The following is a 12,338-nucleotide window of genomic DNA, read 5'->3' on the forward strand; positions in this document are numbered from 1 at the left end:
GACTATTTGCATAAATATCATATTAAAGAAGGACCCGATGAAGAGGCAGAACATTTCACAACTTTTAATCATTTCCTCTATAGACAGGATATTTTACAGATCTGACTATCATGGGATCACCAGTAAACTTTATTTATATTGAAATACATTTATAAAAAAAAAAACATTTCTATTTCATAACATTACACATTTAGTTAGAACAAATCTTGGATAAAATCAGAAAATATGAAAGAAGCCCAGCTGGCCAGTCCAGGTCGGGGGGGGGGGGGGGCATCTTAATTCACTGTAAACAGCGATTTTGTCGTGATAAATACTCCATCAGACCCTGAAATTCCCAAATCCAGAAAAAAAAAAAATTAATGATTACTAATACACAGGACTTCAATGCAATCTCAGAGTGGGTTTTGCTTCTGTTATTTTCCAAGTTCACATAAGGGTGGAAAAAAAAAAATCTGGATTTCTGAACAAAACGACAAAAAGTCGATCTCCATCAAAACTTGGATTGTTGTTACACCTGCTGACTTTTCTCCGCTGGATAAAGGAAAAATACACAAAATTTCTAAAACCACATAAGGCCCATTTTGTTGCTTTTTAAGCCTCTTAGATGATGGTTTTAAACTGGACCAGTAGTACTTAAGCCAGGTCTGGTTGAGAACCTAAACAAAGCACTGAAATTGGTTTAGTAAATTAATATTTACAGCTAAAATAAGTAAAGGTGTCAAAGATCAGAAAATTAACCTAAAACTTATATCCAGTGCATAATAAAACTCAGTTTTTGATTTTACAGATTTAAAAAAGCAGACTGAAATGAGGTAAAACTCACAAAATAAGAGAACTCTAGTATCCGGTCATTTTAGAATTAGAGGGAACTTCAGGAAAAACTAGTTGGTTCTCAAATGTCTTGAATAGTCTAAACAGAAAAATTCAGCCCTTTCGGTCTGGAAAAGTGTTGAACTTTGAAAGTGATCATGTGTGGGAACCCTAAAGACATTTTAACGACAGGAGCTCACCGTCAGCCTCCGGATCTGGCACCAAGCAACGTCATCCAGCAGCTCCAGGTTGATCTCGTCCTTCGTCTCTTCAGAAAAACTGAACAACTGGGAAAGAGACATCGCCTTCAACGTAAACGCCACATGATTTAACTGGTTCTGCAACGTTTCTGCAGAATTTAACGTTCAAAAAGAACGACCTCACCTGAAGTAACATTAAACAACATGGAAGCGCTGACGATGTCACGTTTGCAGGTTAAAAAAAAAATGAAGAAAGCTGCAGTTTTTTTGTTTCAAAACCCAAAATGCTGGGGGGGAAGTTTAACCCGTCAATTAACACTAAAACCAGTGAAAAGTCCAGACCCAAAAACAATACATCTTACTTTATTTAAAAAAGCTTCTGGATCCAGGTATTTAGACTCACTTCTATACAAAAAAAACCCTATCATCATCTTAAGCTGTCACTTTATACATGTCGTATTAATTAATACTGTATATTCTTCAGTGATGGTATCAAGGCACCACTTTATTGTATCTGTAGTACTTTCCCCGCTGTTCTTTTTATCTCTCTTTGCATGTGTAGAAGCAGACTGATGTTCTATTGTTCTGTCCCTTTTATCTCCCCTTTCCTTTTCTCTTCTACTTTCTTATTGTAGTGTCCATATAACATGAAATATTCCTTGCATAAATTATAATAAAGCTATTTACATGTATAAATTAAGCGGAGCACTGTGGCAAAAGCGGTACGGCTACACTTGTGAAAGTTAAATCTGTTAGGCTCTTTTTGGCATTAAGACAACAATTCTTAATACTACATTGCCAGACAGGATATTATATAAAAAAAAAAAAAAGGCTTCAAGGTTTTGTCATAAAACCTGAAACAATCTTTAATGGTAGAAATTTCAGTGGTTGGATTAAATGTCAGGTGACCGACTCATGGTAGTCGTTTATTTCAGCCTAGACATCACATCCTTTGCTGCAGAATATGGTATTTCCACTGTTCATGTGCAGCACAAAGGAATGCTGCGTACTTTGTTTTTTCAAAGTCAAAAATAAGAAGTTCTGCAATTAGGATAAAAACTGTTTCCAATAGTTGACGGACGCTGGACTCTTGCTTTGGTAGGAACGCTTCTGCTCCTGGGCCATTCTTGATTTTTGGCATACAGGCACTCAATTAAAAGACTATTGGTTTAAAAAAAAAAAAAAAGTTTTTACTAACCTTTAGGTAAATTTAACTACTTGAGACCAAAAAAAGCTCACTGATAGATATTCTGGTCGTTTTCTTGACATTAAACACCGATTTTCACACAGCCAACCAAGCGATGGTGCTGACAGTGGGCCAACATCCACCAAATGCATCTAAAACTGTTGCTTATAACAACATACTGGCATGTTAAGGTTTAAGCGAGTCTTTCCTGTTAAATCGTTGAGAGGAAAGACCAAATCCCTGCACAGCCTGGATCAATGCACCTCTTTTCCTACTGCAGGGCTGTAAGTAACATTTTCCTCGTACCTGTCCCTGCGCTGTGGTCACAGTGATGTGAGCCGCTGATGCTCCCACTGAACAATGCAGATCACCAGCAGACATCACAGACCTGGATAAATAAATAAAAAAAAATAAATAAATAAATAAATAAATAAATAAATAAATAAACAAACAGGTTAATTTGAGCTTCGACTTTAAAAGCTTAATTTTTTGGCTCATGCACTAAAAACAGTGCATGAGCCAAAAAATGAAGCTTGAGCCTGCACTGTTTATTACCACACAGGCTCATGTCTAAAAAAAAAATAACTGCAACTAATTTTTTTTATTAATTTGATGCAAAAGTCATGCAGATCAAGATGAAGTTTTCCACATCTCCACAGATTTTTATATGCAGGTTTATTACAATAAAAACAACCCTGCTTGGTCCAGATATGGCTAATCAGCCAAACACCATAATATCTCCACCCTGCATTACCATCTATAGCCCCATCTCTCTCTTAAAAAGACATTTTATTATCTTTGCAGAGGAGTGGAGTTTTTTTGGCACAGTGGTATATTTGTTTGCCTACTCTATACCAACAAGGACAGACCTGAGTTTAGGTGCCGTCTGGTTGTGCACCGGCTGCCCAGCAGTTTTGCGACTCGTCAGACGGCCCTGGGGTTGCTTGGCCGCCAACGAGGATCCCCTGCAGGTAAAAGACACAGACGTGACTCCATGGCGTCCATTCAGAGCCACGTTTGCACAGCTTGGCGTAGGTGTCCGCTCTTACGTGAGGTTCCCAGTGCTGTTGCTTCCGACCAGGTTTCTAGTGGTTCTTGTGCCTTTACAGGTCTAAACGTTAAAACAGAGAAATTATGTAAAACCTGTTTGAACCAGTCGTTTCGCAGCAAATCCTTCAAGCGTCACCTTTGTTTTCCTGTTGGTAGAACTCTGGCCTGTGTTTGCGGACACTGGGGGTGAAACTGTAGATTTTACTTTGAAAATAAAAAAGCACCACATTAACTTTAAGAATAGTAAGTTCAGAGTGTCTTCATGCTTAGAAAATAAAATAAATAAAAAATTACATCTTCTGCTGGGGAATCGCCTGAGGGGCTCAACTATTTCACGGGACTCATTCTGCAAAAGTTGAGAATTTAATAAAATAGATAATACAGACTAATTTCCCATGAAGCAAAGTGAGAAAAATAATAACTCACCTTCATGGCAATAGAGACATCACTGGTTGAGGCTTCTTCCTCTAATAAACAAGACATGAGTTAAAAAAAAGGATTAAAAGTACTCTTATCTTGTGCATTTCTTGCTATGAAACAAGTTGAAAAAATGCACACAAAAAAAAGACACAAGTCAAACATTCCTTCCAATATCCATCATCGTAAACCCATTTATGATCTGATCATAAGCCGCATGGAAAAGACTCACCCCGCTGCTTCAGGTCAATGATATCAGGATGTGAAACTCATAGCTTGAAAGCACAAGATGTGGCGTGGTAGAAAACCTTTAGGTTTTTTGGGGGGGGATAAAAAAATAAAATAATAATAGGCCAAATATTGCAGTGCAACCCAGCTCTCTTGACATGCAGTCAAGGTTGTTTTGACTAAATCCATTTTCTCACAGACATCTTGCTACAGGGAAAAAGGGATGATTGGAAAGGTCCCCATTTCCAATCATCTAAAAATTACCAACCAAGTATTTCACAAAAAGGAGCGTTCAGCTCCCAAAACCTGGGCCTTAAATGTCAAGGCCTTATCCATATTGCCATAGCAGCAGTGCGGATAAATGCTGATCAAGCATCTGTTTTATAAGTCAACAGGCGATCAAACTGAGCCACAGAGCTGAAACTGGTGGTGAAAGATTGTCTGTAGAAAGGAGGTAAACGTGTGCAAAAGCAACAGGTGAAGGCATCTGAGAAGCCCAGTCACTTGAACTGCATTATTCAGACGTACATTTGTCAGCTACAAACACAAAAGCTCAAAATACGTAGCTCATCAGTTGCAATGTGAGAAAAACAAGGGATGAAAGTGGATCTACAGACAGCAGCGTCAGCGCACAGACACTAAAGATTTCAACTGTAAAAGCCTTTCACCGCCTGCAGTGTTGCTGCTCGCCACCAGTAGCAGCTTTGTCATGGAAAGAGTAAAACGTATTTAAGAGAGAGAGATGATGCGACACATGGACCGCAAAAAAGGGGCTTGGGCCTAGGGCCAAATAAGTTTCTTACCTTTACAATTTTACTTTATAACTAAAAGCAATGCCTTTCTAACTAATAGGCATTGCTTTTAGCTTCAGCTGTATTGACATGGATCACACTTTTCATCTACAAGGGGCTTTCTGGCTCCCTTAATTTATTCAATGAGTAAAAATAACACCCCCCCCCTCCCCCCATACACACACAGGTCCCATCCTGGCCCTTCTGGTATCTTTTGTTTAAGAAGCGCCACATCCATCCCATTGCGACGCCGCTCTAGAGCTCACACTTTACAATAGACGACAAAGAATGACTCTTTAATCACCAAGCAACCAATGTTACAAATAATTGGCATCAAATGTATAGTTTAGTGGAAACTACCTAACTTTTAACGCGTTAACGTGGTACGGACCCCTGAACATGCAGAGAGGAAACAAGTTGCAGAGGATTGTTGACACAGCCTGAGAGGTTATTAAAAAAAAACCACAAAGGCACCTGAACAGTATCTATGAAGACCGTTTAGGAAAGAAAGCTGTTGCCACCATCAACGACGCCGCTCATCCTTTACATGATGAGTTTGAGTTGTTACCGTCAAGGAGGAGATATAGGGTCATATCAGCAAAGAAACATGTTTAAGAACTACTTTGTCCCCAGAGCAGTGAAGGCTCTTAATTCAATGAACTAAGGCTAGATGAAGAACTCCTAATGTGGACATGATTATGTACAGGACTTTTCTATATTTCATGTATATTTATTAACTCAAAAATGAAATTTGTGTCCTTTGATATTTATCCAGCTTCATACGGGTATTTTATATATTGTGACACAAGCATGAAATGTATTGTCCTTGGTATGATTTTTGAATGGATTTCCACATTGGTGAACAATAAACTTTTCTTAATCTTAATGTTGGATGTGAAATTCCTGGTCAGATTCAGTTTAATATAATCCTTCTTCCCGCTTTCAGCTCTTTAGACAATTTACTCTTTATTGCAGCATTTTTATTTGATTTTTAAAAAGACTGGAGCATATGTAGTCCCCTTTTCCAACCATTACACTACTTGGAGGGCTTATCTTAGCTTTCCACCCTGTCATCAGCTTTAACATTCAGATCTGTTCAGCTGTACCTGGATCAGTTCAATTAGCTTTTACGGAAATCATTGCACTGACTGCAGTGCATATGGATGCATTTGACTCACTCACCACAAATCAGAGTGTTTTGAAGACTAGGAAGCATCTTCATCTCCTCCACTTTAAACGCTTTGTCCACTGAAGCCAACAGACCCTCCAGTTTGGACTCCAAGCCGTTTATGCGGGACCGCACTGCAAAAAAAAAAAAAAAAAAAAAAAAAAAGCAGGAGTTTAATGATGATAAATGTTTAATATTTATCCAGTATGGTGTTTAGCCATCTACCTTCTTCCTCAAACTGCTGGATAAAAAACGTCAGATTCTTCCGTCGCACTTCCAGACTCTGCTGGTGTTTATTTTCGTTGCTTCTTGTGGTTTTCGTCTGTCGGGTCGGCATTTTGTCTTCGTTTCCAGCGAGAAGTTCAACTCCGGCCACAAACAATCAGGAGCGCGCACTCGCAGCTGTCTCCAGCAGGTTCAATTACTGCGTACACGCGCCTGGCGCGAGCGACGTAATGAGGTCGCCCGGCGGAGGGATACAGCTGCACTAGACCAATGATTTGCCTCCACTAGTAATTCACATAATTTCTGATTTACATTTAGATTCAATAATTACTGTGAATAAAAATAAAAACAGACCAATTAGCCGTACACGCTTCTGTGCTGGAAACGCTGATGATGAAATGTGCTTGCTTTGTGAAATTGCCTAATGAATAAACATAATATATGGTACTAACATTGTTTCAGCGCAAACGATTTGGCTTAAATGTATAGAGGGCAAACAAGAGAGTTTTATCAATGGCTGCTTTTCACTTAGATAAAGTTTTAGTTTTGCTCCCACAGGCACAACTGAGTGAAACGCAGCCCTCAATAACACACCTGACCCTTTCAGGTGGACACAGCTATGAATTAAGTTAGATGGCGAAAAATATATGTGGTATCTTCTGATTTCATAATTATATTTATGTACGTATGTCTGCTGTGAGCGATTGAAACCGACATCAAATCGTTAGGCGGCACAAACTTGGCCAATAAAGGGGATTCTGCTTCTACAAGCAGCCTTAATTGCTCAGTGCTCTCACACAATGACAGTAGCTCTCTACTGTGAGTTACTGTAAAAAGCTGTCTTGGTAGCAGAGGTGGGTAGTAACTAATTACATTTATTTGAGTAACTTTTTTTAACAAAATGTACTTCTAGGAATAGTTTTACCATGCTGTACTTTTTACTTTTACTTGAGTTGTATTATTACTCAAGTATTACTACTCTACCTACTGCAAGTAACTTCACGAATAAAGAACATACTTGTTTTAATCAGAAATGGACCAGAGACAAAAACCTAGAGATTATGTTAAAGTTCTTACTTGTTATGTTATGTTAAAGTATGTACACATACTTCTTATGTGTACATGAGCTTTATTATTTTAATGTTATTTTCTATCTGCTAAGCTCATTGAGCCATTTGGAGGTAATTGAAAGTACTTTGCACTGTATATGTTGAATAATATATATATATTTTATTCTGCCTGGATTAATTTTGCAATTATGACATTCTTTTTACACACATTTCTCATTTTTATCTTTAAAATACCAATATTTACACATAAGCTTATATTTCTGTCTGTCCGATTACGTAATTTTAAAACATTAAATCATCAGCAGTTATGATTACTCAGTACTTGAGTAGCCTTCTTACCGAATACGTTTTTACTCTTGAGTAATTTCTTGGCTGACTTTTTACTTTTACTTGAGTAAAAATATGTTGTAGCACTACTCTTGAGTAGTAGTCGGCTAAACACTGACTTTCCTTGTCCATTTGGTTCTGATACTAATAGAATAAGGGGAAGAATAGATGGGTTTGATCATATGACAACCTCTAAATCTAAAATAACCCAGTCACTTCCTCTTTCATGGTGGCGTATTACAATGAAAACACACCATCTTTCCCCGTTTGTTGCTTTCTAATGCACACTGAGCAATATATAGGTGGGACATGTGGAGAACTGTCTGCTGAAGAAGCAGCTCCTGAAGCATAATGGTACCACCACTGTGTGCTACTGCAAGGCTGCTGGGATTTATAATAATACACTATTCTCTGATGCCAGTAGAATTATCACCAAACACATCACACAGAATAAAATCCAGTCCGTCTTGATCACTGTCCCTTGTTATACAACACCAACACATTTGGCAAGTGGGCTCCATCATGATAACACCTCCACCATGTTACTGTAAAACAGACGTTTTCAAGTCTGTTTCCTGATATACTTAATATATTGAGAACTACACCTAGGTTAGATTTACTGAGGACCTCCAGTTGTGGAAGCAGCAGCTGAAACATCATGATAGTACTAGTGTTGCACAGATACCGATACCAGTATGGGACGGGGCCCCGATCCAGCACTAAAATGGTGGTATCGGTATCGGCGAGTACCAACAAATAGGGCACCGATACCATTTTGGTGTTTGTATGTCACTTGAACACAGCCTTCTCTCTCTACCGACTAGTATTATACATGTTATATAAGTTCATGAAAGTTGCACAATTTTGGCATTTCAGAGCCAAAACTCAAGGTGTAAAAGAGATTATTCAATTATTAATGTAATTTTACCATTTTACTGTTGCACTACTATTATACGTGTTATGATTTCACCGATGTTGCACTATTTTGGCCTTTGAGAGCCAAAAGTTTATTCAACTATTGTCACCCATTCCAGGTAGGCAATAACAAGTTCTACTACCCTCAGTAGTATGCAGTTCTTAATATATACACACACACCATCAAACCGATACCGATACCATCAAACAGATGGTATCAGTATCGGCCAATACAGCACAGCCAGGTATCGGGTATCAGGGCCAAAAAATGGCATCGGCGCAACACTAGATAGTACCAACACCTTGCTTGACTTAAAGCTATATTTGGTTGATTTGTCTGCTCCTGATAAGTTATCTCTAGACTTAACATTCATTTGACAATACCATAAACCTCCAGGTCCAGGAGGATGCTGTCAAACCCCCCCATCTAGTAAATAGTCTACTTTTAGTGTCAGTATACTTGTTTTCTTCATAATTTGCTTCAGCATGCTGCATAATAACCACAGTCCAAATCCTGAATGATGCCGAGGCTTTCTTGTCTTATTTGGAACTGGATTACAGATTGTGAATTTTCTCCTAACCTCATTATGAACTTGAAACGTAGGTGTATGAGATCTCCTGGCTGTGGAGCAAACATTTATTTTGGTGTAATTTAACACTTCTTTATCACTTTTACCTCATCAACCTGAATGCTGCTGAAAAAACACACAGAACGTCCCCAAGCTGCGCTTGGATTGCTGGAAGGAGCCCTTCTTGGAGCACATGTGGATCCTCTAGACAAGGCAGCAGGATTATGAATAAGCCCACTCTCTTGGATGAGAAGCAACCCCACACAATGTCTGTCAGGAGGTTTTTGCTGTTGACGCAACACGCAATCTGGTTCTACTCACGTCTGCAATAAAACTGTTTTTCCAGATGTTCAACACAACCAGAGGGAAGGCGGACCAGAGAAATCAATTTCTGCACTTAAAGTCTGGGAAAACTGCGAGTGAAGTTGTCTAATTCTGCTTCCCCCCTCTCCTCCTTAAGACTAAGACAATGGGGAGCATTTGGACCAAACCTCTCAGTTACCCTCCTCGCCACGAATCTGTCAATCAGAAATCCTTTTCACCACGCCTGGAGATGAACTTAAACACACATCTTGCTGCTGGAGAGCAAGCTCTGCACTGGTGGCAACCCCGGCTCATTCGTCAGGAGCATCCTCAATAATCCAGAGAACCTCAGCCATGATATTTTTTGCATCATTATCCAAGTATTTGAGGCCATTTTGATCCATAGCAGTGATGGCCGCACACTTATAACGCAACCACAGCACAACCTGTTGTTTTTGAAGCACAGCAGTCCGTCTTGGTGAAGCATACAAGTGGAGTTAAGGACAATAAAGCCACGTTACTGGGCTCCTTTTTATTGTTTTTCACATTTATGAGGAAAAATAGAGTATGAAAACATTTCATTTTCTAAAAAGACAAACGATTAAGATCGTCATCCCCTACAAATGAGGTTATTGACCTCATAGTTTGAGTAACTGCGAGCCGCTCACCTCAGTTGTCTTTGATCAATAAACATGGAAAACACTCTGAGCCTCTCTCCAAGTCTCAAAATGTGCTTCATCTCTACATGACATTTAGCACATGTTGCACTACTATGATGCACAAATTAGCCCAGCCTCTTGGTATTCACAGATTTTTGTTTTACTTGATTCAGGCAGATTGTTTTAAACCAAAATCCCAAACACTTGACTCAGACCTGCACGTTTTGGTAATTTTGAGACCATTTTAAAACTGTAAACATAAAAAAATAATAATAATACATCATGGTGTTATTTCTATATCTACAATAATAAGACTGAATATGAAAGCTTAAAAGGAAAAACAGAAGTATAGAATGGTTGGTAAAAAAATGGATAGACAAATAAGTGTTCATGTGTGTCAATGGACTAATTGATGGACAGCTGAGTGTGTGAACAAACCAATGAACTGATGGCTGGGTGGGTTGTTGGTTAGACAGATGGACTAAAAGATAGATGAATGGCCAGACAGAAGTATAGAAAGGTGGATGAAGGAATAGTTGAATGTTCAATTCAGTTTATTTATATAAAGGGTTCCCGCCACGGGTCCTTGAAAGTTTGTGAATCTGAAAAAGTTAATTCAAGGCCTTTGAAAGTTCTTGAAAACAGCCAAAGAAACACCTTGTCCTTGAAAGTCCTTGAATTTTTTTGTGGGGTTGAAAGTTCACACAGATGACGACTCGTGTCATTTTTTTACTACCACACGATCTTTTAAAATTATGTTGATTCCGCAGACTTTTAATTTGCAAAAGTACATTCGCTCTTCTTCGTTAGTTGGTAGGCTACGGTTTAAGCCTACGTGCGTCCAATAGGTTACATTCACGCAGTGTTGCCAACTCAGCGACTTTGTTGCTATATTTAGCGACTTTTCAGAGTCAAAGTCAAAAATTAGCTTAATCAAAGATGAAAGTAAGTGAAACAAATTGATATAATTCTGAACATCTCAATGCTGCACTTTTTTCCATAAAATTCCATGAAACATTAGGCTAATGTACATCTTATATGTAATGTAGTATGGCATAGCCATGTACTGTGGATATAAATGTAGGCTATGAATATGATCCATATCAATGTAGGCTATAAATTAAGTCCACTTTCTTGCATTGCTTCTGACCCAACAACTTCTATGCCGTTTAGTCTTTTATTGAATTTGCATTGTATTAAAATATGATAACCTATTCAGCGGTCACAGTAGGTAAATGCCGCCACGTGTGGTCCTTGAATTTGAGGAAATTGGTCCTGGAAAGTCCTTGAAAGATCCTTGAATTTGATGTTCACCAAGGTGTGGGAACCCTGTATATAGCGTCAATGTATTTTATCATTTATTTTAGCACCAAATCACGTTATCTCAAGGCACTTCTCAAGGTCAATTCTATCGACTTATTCAAACAGACTGGTTAAAAGGATTTCCATCCAAGTAAAACCAGCAGACTGCATCGAGTCATTGACTTTCAGCGTTCCCTCCTCTGGATGACAGCGCAGCGACAGTTGCTTGAATTGTGTTGCTGACTTCGCAGCAATCCCTCGTGCCGACATGCATGTAGCGGCGTTGAAAACTTCCCCTTTAAACAGGAAGAAACCTCCAGCAGAACCAGTCTCAGAGCGAACTGCTATCTGCCACGACCGACTGGGGGTTACAGAAGGCAGAGCACCGATCCAGGACTACTTTCTATGTAGGAGAACATTAAGAACGTACTGGCAGCAGGAGCTCCTTTAGTGGCTGTATCTAGGAGAGAAACATAGCTAAGCAGATAACCTCTGTGCCAGTTTTCAGGTCTAAAAGGATGAAAGAGAGGACATACACTTTGTTGCAATAAAGGCTCAGCCAGCAGCTATAGGAGAGAAGCAGGGTTAACCACTGAAAGACAGGGCCAACCAACATCAAATAATGCATAACTGGAGAGTAGGAGAAGAATGTAGCAGGTGAGGAAAACTGAAGCATAACTACAGAGATGGCTCAGGGTAACGTGAGCCACTCTAACTAGAAGCTTTGTTAAAAAGGAAAGTTTTAAGCCTAGTCTTAAAAGTAGACAGGGTGTCTGCCTCACGGACTAAAACTGGGAGTTGGTTCCACAGAAGAGGAGCCTGATAGCTAAAGGATCTGCCTCCCAATCTACTTTAAGAGACTCTAGGAACCACCAGTAGACCTGCAATATATTAACTATCATACGTATTAATGGACAAAGAGAAGTACAGGTAGAGGGAGGGATAAAAAGATGGAATGACAGAAAGATGGATGTTCAGACAAATCAATACACTGCAAAAACGGAACTAAAAATAACAAATGTTCTTAAAATGAGTATATTTATCCTTGATTTGAGCAGGTAAATAAGATGTTTTGCCAATGGAATAAGACTTTTGTACTTAAAACGGGAGCAACTCAT

The 12,338-nt window shown here is 38.9% G+C and overlaps 1 protein-coding gene across 1 annotated transcript; it reads right to left on the minus strand.

Annotated features, from left to right (window-relative positions):
- Positions 1-201: 201 nt before the first annotated feature.
- Positions 202-6,277, minus strand: cdca9 (cell division cycle associated 9). The gene is made up of 10 exons (XM_036146923.1): positions 6,076-6,277; positions 5,865-5,984; positions 3,673-3,713; positions 3,541-3,592; positions 3,383-3,450; positions 3,246-3,307; positions 3,066-3,161; positions 2,503-2,584; positions 1,011-1,097; positions 202-325 (listed from the first exon to the last, which is right to left on the minus strand). The coding sequence occupies exons 1-10, from the start codon at positions 6,185-6,187 to the stop codon at positions 281-283; spliced, it is 765 nt and encodes a 254-aa protein (XP_036002816.1). The 5' UTR covers positions 6,188-6,277; the 3' UTR covers positions 202-280.
- Between the last annotated feature and the right edge of the window lie 6,061 nt (positions 6,278-12,338).

This window comes from Fundulus heteroclitus, chromosome 14 (assembly GCF_011125445.2).
Source record: "Fundulus heteroclitus isolate FHET01 chromosome 14, MU-UCD_Fhet_4.1, whole genome shotgun sequence".
Taxonomy (NCBI): Eukaryota; Metazoa; Chordata; class Actinopteri; order Cyprinodontiformes; family Fundulidae; genus Fundulus; species Fundulus heteroclitus.